At 38.1% G+C, this 16,862-nt stretch overlaps 1 protein-coding gene across 1 annotated transcript; it reads left to right on the top strand.

Moving 5' to 3' along the window:
- The first annotated feature begins 2,323 nt into the window (after positions 1-2,323).
- On the top strand, positions 2,324-5,633 carry LOC149832052 (transcription factor HHO2-like). Its single transcript, XM_090013144.1, has 5 exons — positions 2,324-2,432; positions 2,657-2,901; positions 3,909-4,161; positions 4,296-4,372; positions 5,244-5,633. The coding sequence occupies exons 1-5, from the start codon at positions 2,324-2,326 to the stop codon at positions 5,631-5,633; spliced, it is 1,074 nt and encodes a 357-aa protein (XP_089869270.1).
- The last annotated feature ends 11,229 nt before the right edge of the window (positions 5,634-16,862 follow it).

A 16,862-nucleotide genomic window follows, 5' to 3' on the forward strand; every position in this document is an offset into this window, starting at 1 on the left:
TATGTGAATCTTACTGAGATTCTTCAAAGTCTTATATTTTCAAAATAAATTATTTTTTAAGTAACATGTGATTTGAGGAAGCGAATGCATGATGCTGTGAGTGTGCTGTGTGAGATTGATGATTTCGAGATCTCGAGAGCTATCTGTCAAACTTTAATTAGATAATTATTTGACTATTTAATTATTGTTTTTTTGACAGATGCATGAATGATTCATTAATTAGATAGACTGTTCAATATTTCAATTAATTTCTTTTATGTATGGTCGCATAAGTGTGTTTTAAATGTAATGTGTCCGAGAGGTTCAACAAAAAATTCAGCACGTTAAATTGATTTTAAATCAATATTTTTTGTTGTGTTTACTTAACGTAAATAAAGATATTGAGATTTTGTCATTTGGACGTATTTATCTCAAACTTTGTTTTAAAAAGCTATTAAACACCAGTGCATGCACAGGCTGACTCTTTAAAGATTAATTCGGTTAAGACAATGCAAGTAATGAAATACTTTAATTAATAATTCTTTTATGTAATGGTTCAATCAATTTGTTAATTGTGGTTTTGTACTGGATCTGATACTATAAAGGTAAGACACGTTTGCGCTTGTGTTCAGGCGAGTCATCTAATACTTGGTATGGTTGAAACGTGTTTGTTGATGAGACTGTTGTATTGTTACATATTAGAAAAAAAATTAACGTCTTACAAGGCTTGAAAATCAATGACTTAGAATTTTTATACATATGTAAGCATACAAAATTATATTCTCTATCCAATTACAATGATCCAATAGTCGATTCTAAGTAAGTAGACCACACTGGATGCATCTTCAAGTTTACATTTGCCAAAAAACCTATAAAAAACTCACTTCATACCAATTTACATATTTTGCTAATTCACATATTCAAATCACAAGTTTGGTTAGGTATGTAAATGAGTTTTTTTGTTTTTGAAAGGTAAGCTGGGGTTAGGCAGACCCCACCAGTTACACAACGTACCATTGGATTTTGAACTTGCAATGTTCCAGCACATGGTATCGTGCACTAACAGCTTTACCAAACAAGCTTATCTCCCCGAAACCTACAAGCAAACTCAGGCTCATAGTGGATGAGTTTTGCTTGTGTCGCATGATTGAAACGAGCCTGAGCTCGAACATTACTTTGCTGTAAACGAGTCCATCCCAAGCAACCTTTGTTCCTTTTATTTACCAGGCCCAACGGCCCCTCAACTAAATCACGTTGACCCACTAGAAACTTCTAAATACAAGCTCATCTAAGGACCTAGTCAATCATACATAGGGAAGTCAATTCGATGGCATGGTTATCTGTCTTATCACAAATTCACATACAAGCTCTGTGCAAACTACCTTTTCACCTCAGAGAATGGGTAGTACTTGTATGACTATTTTGAAATTCAAATTCCATAAAAACACAGGTTGTGTAAATCTCTAAAAAAAGTTGTCTAAAAATAAAAATTTACAACATATAAGGGTAGGGAGCATATCGGGGAATGAATCTATTAATAGGCATCTCACTTCAACCCGGGTTGATTATTGCAGGATTCAGTCTAATCCGAAAGGCATCAAAGCCACTGTAAGAATTGGTGAATTTTGAATTGGCTGTCCTCAAATCCAGCGGAGTACTCAACTGGGTGGACCTGTCCGGATATATTGTCCCGACCCGTCACACCAGTCTCTCTCTTTAGGCTCCCGGGTCCATGTCCCAGCCATACCACTCTCCTCTCTCCCCTTTTTCTTTTCTACCTGTTCCTCTCTTTAGGCTGCCTGGTTCATGTCCAAGTCATACCACTCTCCCGGGTCCATGTCCGAGAGAGAGAAATCACGGGGTGACTCAGGCCCTAGTGCGGATGTGATCATGTGAGGAATCGGCATGGGAATATGCAAATCTAATCCCCTCATGATTCCTTTTGTACGCGACGACCCGAGCTCGAATCCCCCCCCCCCCCCCCCCCCCCCCCCCACCTCGGATTCGATTTTCCTCCCCTCTATCTTTTTCTCTCTCTAGAAACCATAAGAAGAAGAAAAAAACAAAGCCACTGAGAAGTTTATTCCCTTCATCACTCAGATTCCCATATTCCCCCTCTTCTTCATTTAATGGTTTCTATCCCTAAGGATTCACCAGCGACTTCTCTCCTCCACACCTGTTCTGTTGGCCTCTCCCCAACGTTTCTTCTTCTTATGGATCTTTGACCTCTCTTTCTATTTTCAGTGCCACGAGAGATCACTGTATACTCTTGTTCTTCTTCTTTTCCTTCTCTCTCTCTCTCCTTTTTTTTGGTGTTTGCTTTTGGGGAATGTTTTGAGAGGAAATGGAGATGGGTAGATGCCAGGAGTACTTAGATGCTCTAGAGGAAGAGCGCAGAAAAATTCTGGTTTTCCAAAGAGAGCTGCCTTTATGCCTGCAACTTGTCACCCAAGGTGGGTCTCTCTCTCTCTCTGTGAACGTTTCTGTGTTTTTTGTGACCAAATAAATCACACTTTTTTTCTCCTTATTTTCTGCCTCTATGCCTGCAAATTCTGTTTTTTTTCTGTGCTTGGTATTGTGTATGATCACTCATACGAAATTTTCTTTGAGAGTGCATTTTTCTAGCTTATTGTAAAATTCTTTGCTTCTGACGTTCGTTTTTTTGCTTTTCGATCAGCCATTGAGGCATGCAGACAACAGCTAACAACAGAAATAACAGGTGGCGGATCTGACTGTGAAGAGACGTCTAGTGAAGGCCCTGTTCTGGAAGAGTTCATACCCATGAAGAGGGAATCGGATGATACCCAGAAGCAGAATCACAAGGAAGATAGTGAAGATGGGTGTCATGACAAGGATAAGAAGCCTGACTGGTTAAGGTCTGTTCAGCTATGGAGTCAAGATTCTGAAACTACTGTAAAAGAGGTACTTTCCATTATCTTTGATGTGGGTTTTTATGGATTTATTATCATACCAAGGGCACTTGATGAATAAGTGAGGTATTCTATGGAAAAAACACAAGCTTTATTATGGGTCTAAACCCAGTATAATGAGACGAGAATTTGGGACTTTCCTGAATCTAAGATAAACTTCATTTATCTAGGAAATATGCTGCGATAAGTAATGGATTGAGCCTTGAGCATATAGATTTTGTAAATAGGCCAAGTGAAATTTAGGGAATATGATGTAACGACTCTTGGACTTGAAATTGAAGACAAATTTTTGATAAAATCTCTCTCTCTCTCTCTCTCTCTCTCTCTCTCTCTCTATATATATATATATATATATATATATATATATATATATATATATATATATATATATATATATATATATATCTGGGTTCATGGTTGGGAGTTAGTAATTGAGAAAAACCATTGCTTTAGTTCTACGAAAAAACGAGAATATCTTCTTCAATCCCTCGTACCACAAATGAGAATAAGTCTTCATTGCTTCCATTATGGTTAATGTTTAATTGTTTACAAATCCTTTGCTTATTTTAGGCATGTTGCTTAGAACTTGTGAATTGAAGACCAATTTACTCTCTCTCTCTCTTCCTTTCCCGTGGTCACCATCTCTTGAAGTCTAAAAGAGGTGTTATTGAAAAAACCAAATAGCCTGCATAGGTTTCAGTAAACCTTGTGCTGAGCCTTTTAAATTTTACAGGAATAAACAACTGAAGAAAACCACCATCACTTTCCTCTTTGTTTCCCCTATTGCTTATTATCAAAAAGTGAATTTCAGTCGTTTTAATCCTAATTGGAGACAAATGGATGAATTTGGGGGGGTTGTGTTAATCCTTATCATCACTTTTAGTTGACTTATTCCTGTGTTTTAAGGACCAAATGGCTACTAGTTCTAGTTTACCTTTGAATTACTGAAACTATTTAAACCAAACGAGGCATTCAAGATCTCCCTCTTGTTGGATGAAGGGTTTAGATTCATGTAGAAAATCATTGAGTTCAGAGACTAAGAAGAGGGGTGCTTTCCATCCTTTCTGTAAAGAAAAGATACCTCCATCTGCTACTGCTGCTGTCGCTGCTCCTGCACCCACTGTAGCGGCAAGCGCAACTACCACAGGGGAGGACAAAGAAGGTCAATCACAAAAGAAGACAAGGAGATGTTGGTCACCAAAATTGCACCACCGATTCCTTCATGCTCTTCAACAACTTGGTGGCTCCCATGGTTAGTTATCTCCACCGACCTTTTATTTTTTCCTTGTTTTAATCTTTTTTTTTGAATTTTTAGTATTGATTGTGGACTGCTTCTGTTCCTCGGATGATAGATTTAGATACTGAAAGTGATAGTTTTTTTCACAGCTGCAACACCAAAGCAGATAAGAGAGTTGATGAAGGTTGATGGTCTCACCAACGATGAAGTCAAGAGCCACTTACAGGTCTCTCTCTCTCTCTCTCTGAAAATATACTAAAATATTCAAGTTATTTAAATTTATATCTGAACAACATGCATGATTTCCATGAAGTTGTCATTGTTTATGTAGGATCATTTTTTATTTGCAATAAAAAAGTGCTGTGGTGAATTGTTTGAGATTTGTTATGACGTCTGTGTATCTGCCGGAAATTGAATAAAATCATTTTTAAATTGGAGTGGAGAATCCCTTGATTTTTTTGTGATTAATCATTGTTAGGAGAAATTTCAGGATAATGTTATTAATATTTGTACCTAGCTGGAGGGTCTGGACCGTCTTGTCACTTAAGTTATTGCATTTGAAATTGATCACCATACGGTTTAGAGTTCACACAGCAAACATGGTGATGTAACTTTCATTGTTAAGGATAAACACCAACTTTTAACCCTATCATACGCATTTTTTACAAATTAACTGGTCTAGATTATTTTGCTTTTTAATGACCTCACCAAGTAGGCTGAAGCTTATTATGATGTTAATAATTAGAAAATGCTACATAGGAAAGCAACCAATGTTGTTAGAATCGGTTTTTGAATTGAATCAATTTAAAAAATAAAAAAGCCAGAATCATTCTGAATCTAATTGCACCGGATTGGTTTAAATCGTCTATTTGAAAAACAAGTTTTTTGAAGAAATTCAGAAAAACATAAAAATTTAAAACATTTATATGTACAGGCTGATTCAGCTGCATTCCCACATTTCATAGGAGCCGAAATCAATCCCTGCATCAAATAAAAAGGGGTCGATTTGAAAGTAACAGGGCCAACATCCCTTTCTGTCAAAGATTTATCTGGTCCAAAATTTCTACTGATTTACTAATTGCTATTTGTGCCAACAGAAATATCGTTTACATACAAGGCGTGTTCCAAGTACGTGTATTCCGATGAGCAATTCTCAGCCAGCACAGTTTGTTGTGGTGGGTGGTGTCTGGGTTCCACCAGAGTACACTGCAGTAGCATCTTCTAGCCAAGCATCTGAAGCCGCACCGGCAGCTATCTACACACCCTTGTCAACAACTCCTGCACCATCAGTAACAACAGCAACATCGATTCCGGCATTAATGTTGAAGCCAAAGAAACAAACACAGCAGCCATCTCCAGATGGGCCCTTGCCATCAGATAGAAGCGGTGGTGATAAAAGTGGAAGCAAGGAAGAACACAGCATTTGTGAGGATGCAAGTTCCTCAGCCACTTCTTCCTCCCGCACTACCACCTCCCCTGCTCTGTAAACTACTTCTATACATATTTACCCTGTTTGATACACATAGATAGCTAAATATGGGGTCACAGTGGCCTTTGTATGTTTCTTTAACCAATATGTTTAACAGATTTTGTTCCTATAGGTAGTGGAATAAAGCAAAAACTTGGACCATGACATTAGATGGGTTTGAACCCATGACCTGGTCTATAACCTAGTAAACAGACCTTTTGTTTGAAATAGTTGGCTGTGTTGACTTTTGACTATTTATATAAATGAGAACTCACTTATGTTTAACATTTCACTTGTCAATGGGGAGCCTTGTAAGTTCTGAGGGATTCTGTTTGCAAATTTTCACTGCAAGGTAATGCATCCAAATTGTATGTTTCTCTATACTTTCAAGGGAAGAGGTTTGGGCAACTGCATTGTTTGATGAGGTTGAATATTCTCAAGGGTTGCTAAAGAATAAATAATAAGAATAAACAATAGAATTTATGTCTAAACTTTGAAGTCTGACCACTCTGGTTAGATCTAATCTAGAGTTGCAGGAAGATCAAATTGCTGAACATGAGATGAGCTGTTTTTCTTATTCACTGAGGTGAATTGAGATGTTAAGGTCTCATCTTCAATTGCAATTACATTAAGCCAGTTCAACTCAGCATCAACATGGGCAACTTGACTTGGGGGTGCTGGTGTTGCCAGCCTGATTCAATACTGTGGTCTGAGCTGGGCTGTGGTTGGCTTGGCAGAATCCATGCGGTTTGGTCGGTTGTCTTTTACCTGTTCCATCACAATTATTAAAATATCCTACCCAATTTGATACTCTGAGAGAGAGAGAGAGAGAGAGAGAGAGAGAGAGAGAGAGAGAGAGAGAGTCATCATTGGTGAATCACTGGACTGGGGATGGAGGTTAAAATCAAAACCTGTGTGGGGGATGACTTATGCTTTCCCCGCCTTGCCCCGTACCCAATCCTTCTTTATGAATGGCAGTGGTCCGAGGGGAAACAGAGCCTCGCCCTGTTTGGACCGGGAATGGAGGACATGAAACGGGAATGGAAGAGAGGATGGAGGTTAAAATCAAAACCCGTGCGGGGATGGAGGTCAGGATTTTGAGAGGGGCAGGGGTGGAGACCTTGTCCCCCGCCCTGGTCCACTGCCACTAGGGGTGGCAATCGGGTCGGGTTGGCGTGTCAGCATACCTCAACCCGAACCCGACCCGTTTATTAAACGGGCCAGCTGTGGCAAACACGAACCCGACCCGTTTAATAAACGGGTAACCCGACACAACCCGCCAACCCATTTAATAAATGGGTTGGGTCGGGTAAACGGGTTTTCAGGTTCGCAGGTCGGGTTGGCAGGTAGTCAGGTTGGCGGGTTGACCCATCCGCCTAACCCGTTTATTAAACGGGTCAGCCGGGTTGGCATACCCCCAACCCGAACCCGACCTGTTTAATAAACGGGTTACGCGGGTCGACCCGTTTATTAAACGGGTTGGCTTAAGCCCAACCCGAACCCGCCTAAGAGGCGGGTTGGCGGGTCGTGTCAGAAATTGCCACCCCTAGTCTAAGGCATATGTTTTGAGGGAATATTTCAAGGGTGATGGGGATCTTTGGTTAAAAAACAAATTGCATACTCAACTGTGGGACATGTCTTGGTGCAGGGTCAGGCATGTTCATTGTGGCGTAGGTGAGATGCCAGTCTTTTGATTGGCTTTTCTTCTCACCAAAGAAAGAGAGCATGTCGGCCACGATCTCTGGTTGATGAGATCCAATACCTACCCTCCAAAAAGCTGCACAAGAAAATGCCATCCCCCCTTTTACCTTCTAAGAATATTCAGAAGAAAGTGCCAGTTTTGGATACTTTTGTTTGTATTTGCTGTGGTCCTGCATCAGATTCTAAGGGAGCTTGCCTCTTCCCACTACTTTATCCAATGAAAACCATAATATCTTGATCAAACTTGCAGGCCATAATTCTAAAAGCAACAACCACATTGGTGAACATTAATCTTTAGATTTTGGTGGGCCCATTTCATTCATATAGATAGAGTGGATCATGCATGCTCAGCCATATATCAACAGGATCATCTGGATCTGTGAGTGATGCCGAGTCCCACCAAGGATTCCTTCTTTGGTGATTTGCTTCTAACTGTGACACAGGATCAAGGATGTTCAGCCGCAATGTATTACACAATGAACATATTTTTTTTTTGAGAGGCGTACTATACAATGAATATTGTCTGCGAGATCATTTCTAAGGTGGTTGCTTTGGGCTTTGCCTAGATTCTATGAAAACACGGGATGACCTCTTTTCTTTCAATGATTTCCAGAAGAGGGCAGATCACGTGCAATCACATTGTACATTTTAGTGTGCCGCTGCACCTGATGCACCCTCCGTCTTCTGTACCCTATGATGGATGTCACACTAATTATAAAGTGTACAATGCCATTGCACCTGATCTGTCCTCTCCAGCAGATGCAGCACACGCGCGCGCACACACACTCAACAATCATATATTTTGATTTACATAGATCTAAATTCCCGTAGCAAAGCTAACTTTTGGATCACCTATAGCATGTTCTGCTTACTGGCAGAGCCGTACCTGTGTTTTATGGGGCCTGAGGAGGAGGAAAAAAATGGCCCCCCTATTAATAGGGTGGCAGCGCCTTCGATGTTTTAAAAAAAAAAAATCAAAATAACAATAAAATTTGCATTCATATTAAACAAATATAATATTCCAAATATTTATATTATATTAAATAAAAATGTAGAGCTGGGGTTAATGCTAAGTTAGAATTATGGAGGCAGACATTGAAAGCAAGAGGTTTTAAGTTGAGTAAGAGTAAGACAGAATACATGGAATGTCGATTTAGTAAGCAACTAAATAGAGATGAGAGTGTAGTGAAGCTTGGTGAGCAAGAAATACTGGTGGATGATTCTTTCAAATATTTGGGATCTATCATTCAAAAGTATGGAGAAATTGATGGAGATGTAAATCATAGGATAAAGGTTGGGTGGATGAAATAGAAGAGTGCAACTGGAGTGTTGTGCGATCGTAGAATGTCATTGCGGTTGAAGGGAAAGTTTTATAGGACGACTATTAGGCCCGTTTTACTATATGGTACCGAATGTTGGGCTGCCAAGAGACATCATATTCAAAAAATGAGTGTAGCTGAGATGCGTATGCTGAGAAGGATGTGTGAAAATACAATAAAAGATAAGATTCAAAACAAGGAGATACGTAAGAAGGTAGGCGTTGCACCTATTGAAAATAAGATGAGAGAGAATCGTTTACGGTGGTTTGGACATATTCGACGAAGGCCTAATGATGCTCCAGTTAGAAGGATGGAGAAATGGGAAAATATATTAGTTAAAAGAGGTCGGGGTAGGCTTAGGAAGACATGGATGGAGGTGATAGGCAAGGATATGAATGCTTTGAACCTCACCGAGGACATGACATTAGATAGAAATGAATGGAGGAGAAGGATTCATGTGGAAGACCCATAATGATTTTCTTTGTTGGTTCATATCGCCGACCCCAATTGTTTTGGGATGAAGGCGTTGTTGTTGTTGTTGTATTAAATAAAAATGTATAAAATATTTATATAAACTACTTAAACAATACTCGTCTGATTGTTTTAGAGGCAAAAATAATCAGAGATTAACTAATACAAATATTTATATTATTTTTAAATTTAACTAACAATAACATCAATTAACAAAAATTAACTAACAATAATTAATAGTAATTAACTAACAAAAATTAACTGCTAACAGAAATTAAAAATCAGAAATTACAGTGAAACAAGAAAATCAAGAGAATAAGACACAACCTGATAGTATCATCATTCAAATAACGATAACATTTATATTTTTACTAAACAAATATGATATTCTAAATATTTATATTATATCAAATGAGGAGCTCGGGCCTTAAAAATGGACCCTTAAATTTTTTTTGGGGACCAGGGGCCCTGAGGCCCAAGCCTCATTGGCCTCTTTACAGGTCCGGCTATGCTTACTAGTTACATTAAAGTTGACTCCAACATGATGTTCTTTGACATGTTTGAGAGATTAAACGATCATTCTCTCACGAACCGTAAATAGTACAAATTTCACAATCTTGGAGATTGAACTCCATGGTATATTGGTTATGATCAAATGATAAACCATGTTGAACCCCGGTTCTTGAAAGGGTTCCACGTCATAAAAAAAACATGAACACATACATCTACGGGGATAAATCTCACATTTGGTGCTAAGATCCAGACATTGTGGCTAAGAATCATAATAGATTTTTCTAAAACGCACACACACAGATAGATATGGGTTTATATTTGATAAACCTACATAGAGGAATTGGTAGACTCTAAACGTTTATTCAAAAGTACATTTCTATATCACATTAAAAATATGCATTAGATGAGGCATTTTTTAAGATTGTGTTTCTGGAGAGAAAAAACTCAATGGCTCATATTGCACTAAAAGTTTACAAAAAAATAAACAAGTTTTTCATTCAATTAATCCAATTCAGAGCATGTTTTTTAATAAATAAGCAATGATAAATACAAGTTCAGATTGAGCAAACACAACCATGGTTATCAACTTTTCAGGTGATTGGGATGATTAAGAGGATAAATTGACCTGCACACCAATTCTTCCACCTTTACATATATATCTGCTCTTAATGATTTTTTTTTTAGAATATTTGCTTCTAATGTTAAAGAGGCTGCAAATGAACTAGCTTTTGATGTTCTGAAAAGTGTTTTGCAAATCAGAACGCGTCGATGTGTTCAGCATGATCAATTTGCTAAGAGCCGGCTATTAGATTGTGTTTGTTCAATGAGGTAACCCTATTTTTTGAGTCTTGAAAATCAAACAAGTTTGTGGGTTGTAGATTTTTCCAATCCCTTCAAAAGCCTGCTTATGTGCCATAATGAAATGGTTTAAAAGCCAATTCATACCAATCTATAAGGTCAGTTTTAAAAAATTTTGAGGAAAAAAACACTAGCACCTTCAACATCCTCCTAGTATTAGTTGGTCCCTATATATATATATATATATATATATATATATATATATATATATATATATATATATATATATATATATATATATAACAGTGGACAAGCAAATTGTCCGACAAACTTCCATCACTGATCTTGCCCGGATCACGAACAAATTTTTTAAGTGAACAAGAATTAGCAGTAGTTGCAATCACCCCTATTTCTCGTTTTTTCGCCCAGACAATTAGCATGACTGCCACTAATTGACGTGGTATAACACTGGGCGTGTGTTTGATGCATGTCCAATGTTAAGGTCATCCACTCTTGCAGGTTTTCTTATATATATATATATGAGTGAATGGTAGCTTTTTAATCCGTAGGTGCTTGATGAAAACACACCCTTCATCCATCGCACGCGTGATGGACGCTGAGTGTGCAAAAACGTAAAAAAAAACTAAAAAAAATGCAAAAAATGTGCAAGAAGCGCCCTTTATCAATGCTTTTCACCGTCGTTAAAGGTCCCATTTTTGTAGGGACCTTTAGCAGCACTTCGAAACACTGCTAAAATAAAAAATACCATGTATACCCCCACTGGCCTTTTAGCAGAGTTTCGAAGCACCACTAAAGGGCATTTTTATAAAAAAAAAGTATGTTTTTGCGTGTTTTTGCTTGTTGAACGTCTATCATGCATGCACAATAGGTGGTCAATGCATGTGCGTTTTGTTTAGGCTGCAATCGATCAAGCAACTATTGCTTTAAGGGGCGTCTTGGGCCACCTATGACCCCCATTCAACTACACGCCATTTAGTATTACCCTACTCAATCATATATAGGGAACACGTTAGTGCGGTCGGTGTGTCGAAAGGAAAAACTTCGTCTGGGGGTGCCTCACTGGTGCCTACGCGAGTCCGCCTCAACTTTAAGTTTGGTTTTCTCCATGCACGTTGAGAAGTTTTGCTACTCGATATTTAAAAGTCGCCAACATATTCATATATGGAGAAGACCATGGTGCAATTTGGTTTGGCAAAATTCGATACTTCATTCAAACACACTTTAAAAAATTTATACAACAACAACTACGCCTTCATCCGAAAACAATTGGGGTCGGCCATATGAACCAACAAAGAAAATCATTATGGGTCTTCCACATGAATCCTTCTCCTCCATTCATTTCTATCTAATGCCATGTCCTCGGTGAGGTTCAAAGCATTCATCTAAATAAAAATTTATCTAAATAAAAATTTATGGTTCCTTAAATGTTTTTCAGGTTCCTCATAATATTGGAGGGTCAGCTCTCATAATACCCATATAGGGATCCTTTCTCTTGGCTTGCATTGGTATGCCAACCATGCGATCTTGAAGAGAGAACCCCTATGTCTTATGGGTAATATTTTGGTGTGCACGAGGGTGCCCATAAGTATGCAAATTCTATTTTTGGGCATCTAAAGAATGCTTTGGGCCGGGTTTGCGCTTTCTCCCCCACCTTGCCACCAAGCCTCGCACCTTTAGATGAGTGCATGTCGAGCAACAATGATTGCCTAGGGAGTTACAAAGACCTTCTACCGTAATCGAAGGACTCTCGTGGAGCTCACTATACATCCAATAGGGCCAACAAATCATAGGATTCAGAACTCACCTCGTTCAATGCCCCCATTGAAACTCATGCTCTCTAATGTCGGTGATGCTTGTTTAGATGCGTTGTTGGCTATTAAACCCTCCTCATCACGAGATATCCATCGGCTTGGCTTGTTCAAGACTTCGGCTATGCTAAACATGCATAAGATATGAACGACCTTGGATTTTCTTTAGCACTCTTTAAAGCTTACGTAGCTCATTGCCTAAAACCTTCAACACTTCCTCGAACGGAGTTGTGTGCCATGTTGTAGAGAGTTTGCCAAAGCACCCTCTTCACGCGGTGAAACAAGGGATAACTTTTTGCATGTGACACCACGGCATAGTTAGCAAACTCGGTAAATCAATTTGTGATGCCACCAAGTTGCCTGGAGTTGGGCCTAGGGGTGGCGATTTTCAGGACAGTTTGTATCTGACCCGATTTACATAATCGGGCTTAAAAACAGTCCTGGCCCATGTATAAAATGCACATGGCTTGACAGGCCCAAGCCATTAACTAGGTTGGGCCTAAAAGGCCCAGCCCAAGCTTGATTATAACTGGGTCGGCCATGTAGCGCACTTATCGGGCCATAATCAGGCCGGGCTTAGCCGGCCAAATGGCCACCCCCCATTGGGCCCTAATCAGGTCAAGAAATCAGTATGACTGAGCTAGAGATTAAACTCGGTCGAGTCAGCCAAAGTCTCATCTTTTTGTTTTTTTTAATCTCGACTTTATCCCACATGCCGGTGCACGCACACACACAACAACAACAATAACTATGCCTTCATCCCAAACCAATTGGGGTCGGCGATATGAACCAAAAAAGAAAATCATTTTGGGTCTTTCACATGAATCCTTCTCCTCCAATCATTTCTATCCAATGCCATGTCCTCGGTGAGGTTCAAAGCATTCATATCCTTTCCTATCATCTCCATCCAAGTCTTCTTAGGCCTACCCCGACCTCTATATTTTTTCTCCCCGACCTCTATATTTTTCCATTTCTCCATCCTTCTAACTGGGGCATCATTAGGCCTTCGCCGAATATGTCCAAAACCACTGTAAATGATTCTGTCTTATCTTATTTTCAATGGATGCAACACCTACCTTCTTATGTATCTCCTCGTTTTGAATCTTATCTTTTATTGTATTTTCACACATCCATCTAAGCACGCCCACACACAACACACACAAAATAAATCTATATTCCAAATGAATATACTCTTTGTAGAACTTTTTATATTTATAAAGTATATATTAACTATTTATTTTTAATAAATTAAATTAAAAACCTTGCCTTAGTCATTAAGTCAGGCACGGCCAGTCCGAGATCGAGTCCTGAAAACGCCAATCACAGCCCACGGTTGGTCACAGTCATGAAGAACTGCGGATCTGTAGATGATGCGATGCATAAAGCCAACCATAATACAAAATCAAGATTCCACGGTCAAAAGTCAAGTGAATTGGTCCCGCTAAGTTCAAATTGATAAGACCAGCGCACAATAGATGGTGTTAGTGAGTATCTACGTGTTGCACCCTTTGCTTAGATTCCTTGGGAAAGCAGATGGGCTCACTGCAGACTGAATGCTCTGTAATGTCACATATCATACACTGATTCCACTTTCACCATCCAGAACTTTTTCTTTTTCTCCAAGTTACATACCATAGGGAGCTACTTTCCATTCATGGTATCTCCACAGTGTGAACAAATATGTGATTCTCATATTACTTTTGAGGAATGTAAGCAACCAAACTGTCACCTAAAATACAGGATGTTAAAAGGAGGATTTTACTGAGAGCTATGTCACATGAATACACCCATTTTTATAAAATTTCCAATAGGACTAACATATAAAGGGATACAGAAAGACAGTCAAAATGAAGCATCTGTGTGACAGGCTCATCATTCCTACCATAAGTGAGCATGCTTTAACTTCAGTATTGCTAGTACCATCATTAATCACACTTTATTCGGCCTAGGCTATTTTTGCTCATTATATTTCCTACATTCTCTTAACTGAAAGATCTAGATCGGGGTGTGCGTATAGAAGAATTGAGGAGAAGAGGAGTCAGGAGTAATTAACAGCTTGCTTCAAGGGGGTTTCTCGATATGAATATCGAGACCTCTTCAATGATCTGCTGCAGAGGCAGGAGTTGTGAATTTAACCTCTCCTGGGTAACCGTTATCCAACCCTAACTATCTCATTGACATGCTAAGAATCCAATGTGTAATGGGCTTCACTATTATCCTGGTGGTGCATATCTCAATGACCCACTACTTAAGTGGGTCATTGGATTCTAAGTGAAACCCATTTGGCCACATTGAATTCATACAAGGATCCAACATCTCTCACTTGGTCATATGGGGCGAACACCCATATTTTATCATAACCAGTGCATTATGTATTACACTCATTACATTATGAGGTTTTACATACGCTAGTTGAATTTCTCCTTCATGATATATCCCTATCATGAGGCTATTCACAAACTAGATTATTTTTTCATCATATCATACACTTTTATCAAAACTTTTGATCAGTTTATTTTAAGTATTCATGGTTTACTGCTTACTAAATCATGCAGTCCAAAGATCAAGAATGAATACATCATAATGTGGGTCTCATAGAGTCATGAGGTTCTTTGGCTCTTCCATGATTATATCATAAGCATGCGCACTAGTGGATTAATATGAAATTTATTAATTCTATGTGATTTACCAACATAACAAATAGTTTCACTTTTCAATTTTTTACCATAGCTTATACTTTCACTTTTCATGTGCATTATTACATGTTGATCACTACCTGATTATTTTATATCAGTATATTCATATCCAAATAGTCACAAATATAACTGATAACACCATTTAACATTTCATGCAAAACTTTAAAACATGAAAAATATCTTTTTATGTATTCGTATCAGCATACTATATGAAGCATTATGATTATTTATCATTATTACAGATAAATATCTTCACATGCATGTATAAAATTATAATTCAATTTCCACTTTTTCAATGCATTGCATTTAAGCAATATTTGCATTAAGCCACGACATCATGTGGTTTTACATATATTAGTTGGATTTCTCCTTCATGATACATTTCTATCATGAGGTTATTCACAAACTAGGTTACTTTTCTATCATGAAGTAAGTTATAAATCTCATACTCAAATTCAATTTGGATATGCACCAGATCCATTATATAATTTTGATATGCCAAATATGATAAGCCAATTCCAAGGCTTTAATCAAACCACAAGTTTGAACATTTAAGTTCAAATCCTTTACCGGATTCACAAATATATATATATATATATATATATATATTGAATTTATAAGAGTCTATATCCAAATCTGACTTGAGATGTTGTCTATCAAGTCCAACACGATCCATATTAAAATGAATCTCCATACAAACTTAAATAAAACCATGGATTACCGAGGATTTGACCACAATCTAAATCCATATCTAAAAACCATACTAAGGTGGTAAAAAAACTGTATATGTGATTCAATCATGCTCATATGTCGTCTAAAGGCAGTAAAAAATCTTATATGTGATTCTATCATGCTCATATGCATTCAAAGGCAGTAAAAAAACTGTATATGTGATTCTATCATACTCATATGTGTTCTAAGGCAGTAAAAAAATGGTATATGTGATTCTATCGTGCTCATATGCGTTTAAAGGCAGTAAAGATATTATACTGAAATATTATATAAAAGGTCAGTATTGATAAACAAAATATACTGAAATAAATTATATCCAATGCACCTAAGTTAAGGCAATCAAAGTTATAGAAATCTAACGACATGCAATATATCACATAAAACTTTCATACCTGAGAGACACCTACAATCGAAGTTCCCCTGTTCAGCAAAAAACTGTTGAACTCAGCTCAGAGAACGTCGACAATGGTTTCATGTAAGTAGTCACGCATTGTGTCCTTAACGATCTGGCGTACATCATCACCGAAAAAAATCGGATGCTTGGAGTTGATGTCGACGGGAGAAGTCTGTGAGCCGTGACTGAAGGAAGCAACGACAAATGAAGTGTTCATATTACTCCCAAACTCGAACACACGACCCTTTTTGGGTTCACCTGCTGCAGTCACCCATGCTGTAGGATCAAATGATGGATGCTGAGTAGAGTCATCGCCATATCGCTCTACCATCTGTTGCTCATATGCCTCCTACAAAATAATGTTTACAGTATGCATTAATAATTAAGAATTGCAATATTTATGATAACTTGTATATTACAATGATTGTTAATAGAATAAATACATACCGTTGTCGTTCTCGCCTAATCTGAGACGAAGTCTCTCGTGGTCTTCCGTTTATGTGTTTCAACAAATACATCCTTGTATGGTACAATGCCTCCTTTTTCTGCTTCCTACGAAGTTAAATGCTAAAAGATTTAGTTAACAGGTTTGCAACAATACTTATAAAATTGACAATATATATATTGATGAGTTACCATTTTCTTCAGGTGGCTCCCAAAAGTCTTAGATCCACCTGTGTGTAGTTGGGCTTCAAGCATTTTCGCTCAATTTTGTGCAGCCTTCGCAGAGCGATTTCAAAATGCATCCCCCACCCACTTGTCGCACATTCCCTCTCAATAATCTTTTCTGATAGT

The sequence above is a fragment of the Nuphar pumila genome, chromosome 7 (assembly GCF_984573655.1).
Source record: "Nuphar pumila chromosome 7, dmNupPumi1.hap1.1, whole genome shotgun sequence".
Classification (NCBI taxonomy): domain Eukaryota; kingdom Viridiplantae; phylum Streptophyta; class Magnoliopsida; order Nymphaeales; family Nymphaeaceae; genus Nuphar; species Nuphar pumila.

Excerpts from the sequence above, each read along its gene's own strand:
- LOC149832052 (XM_090013144.1), top strand. The coding sequence starts at position 2,324 with ATGGAGATGGGTAGATGCCAGGAGTACTTAGATGCTCTAGAGGAAGAG. Across the intron at positions 2,433-2,656 it reads CCTGCAACTTGTCACCCAAG|CCATTGAGGCATGCAGACAA; the intron begins GTGGGTCTCTCT and ends CTTTTCGATCAG. Across the intron at positions 4,373-5,243 it reads AAGTCAAGAGCCACTTACAG|AAATATCGTTTACATACAAG; the intron begins GTCTCTCTCTCT and ends TTGTGCCAACAG.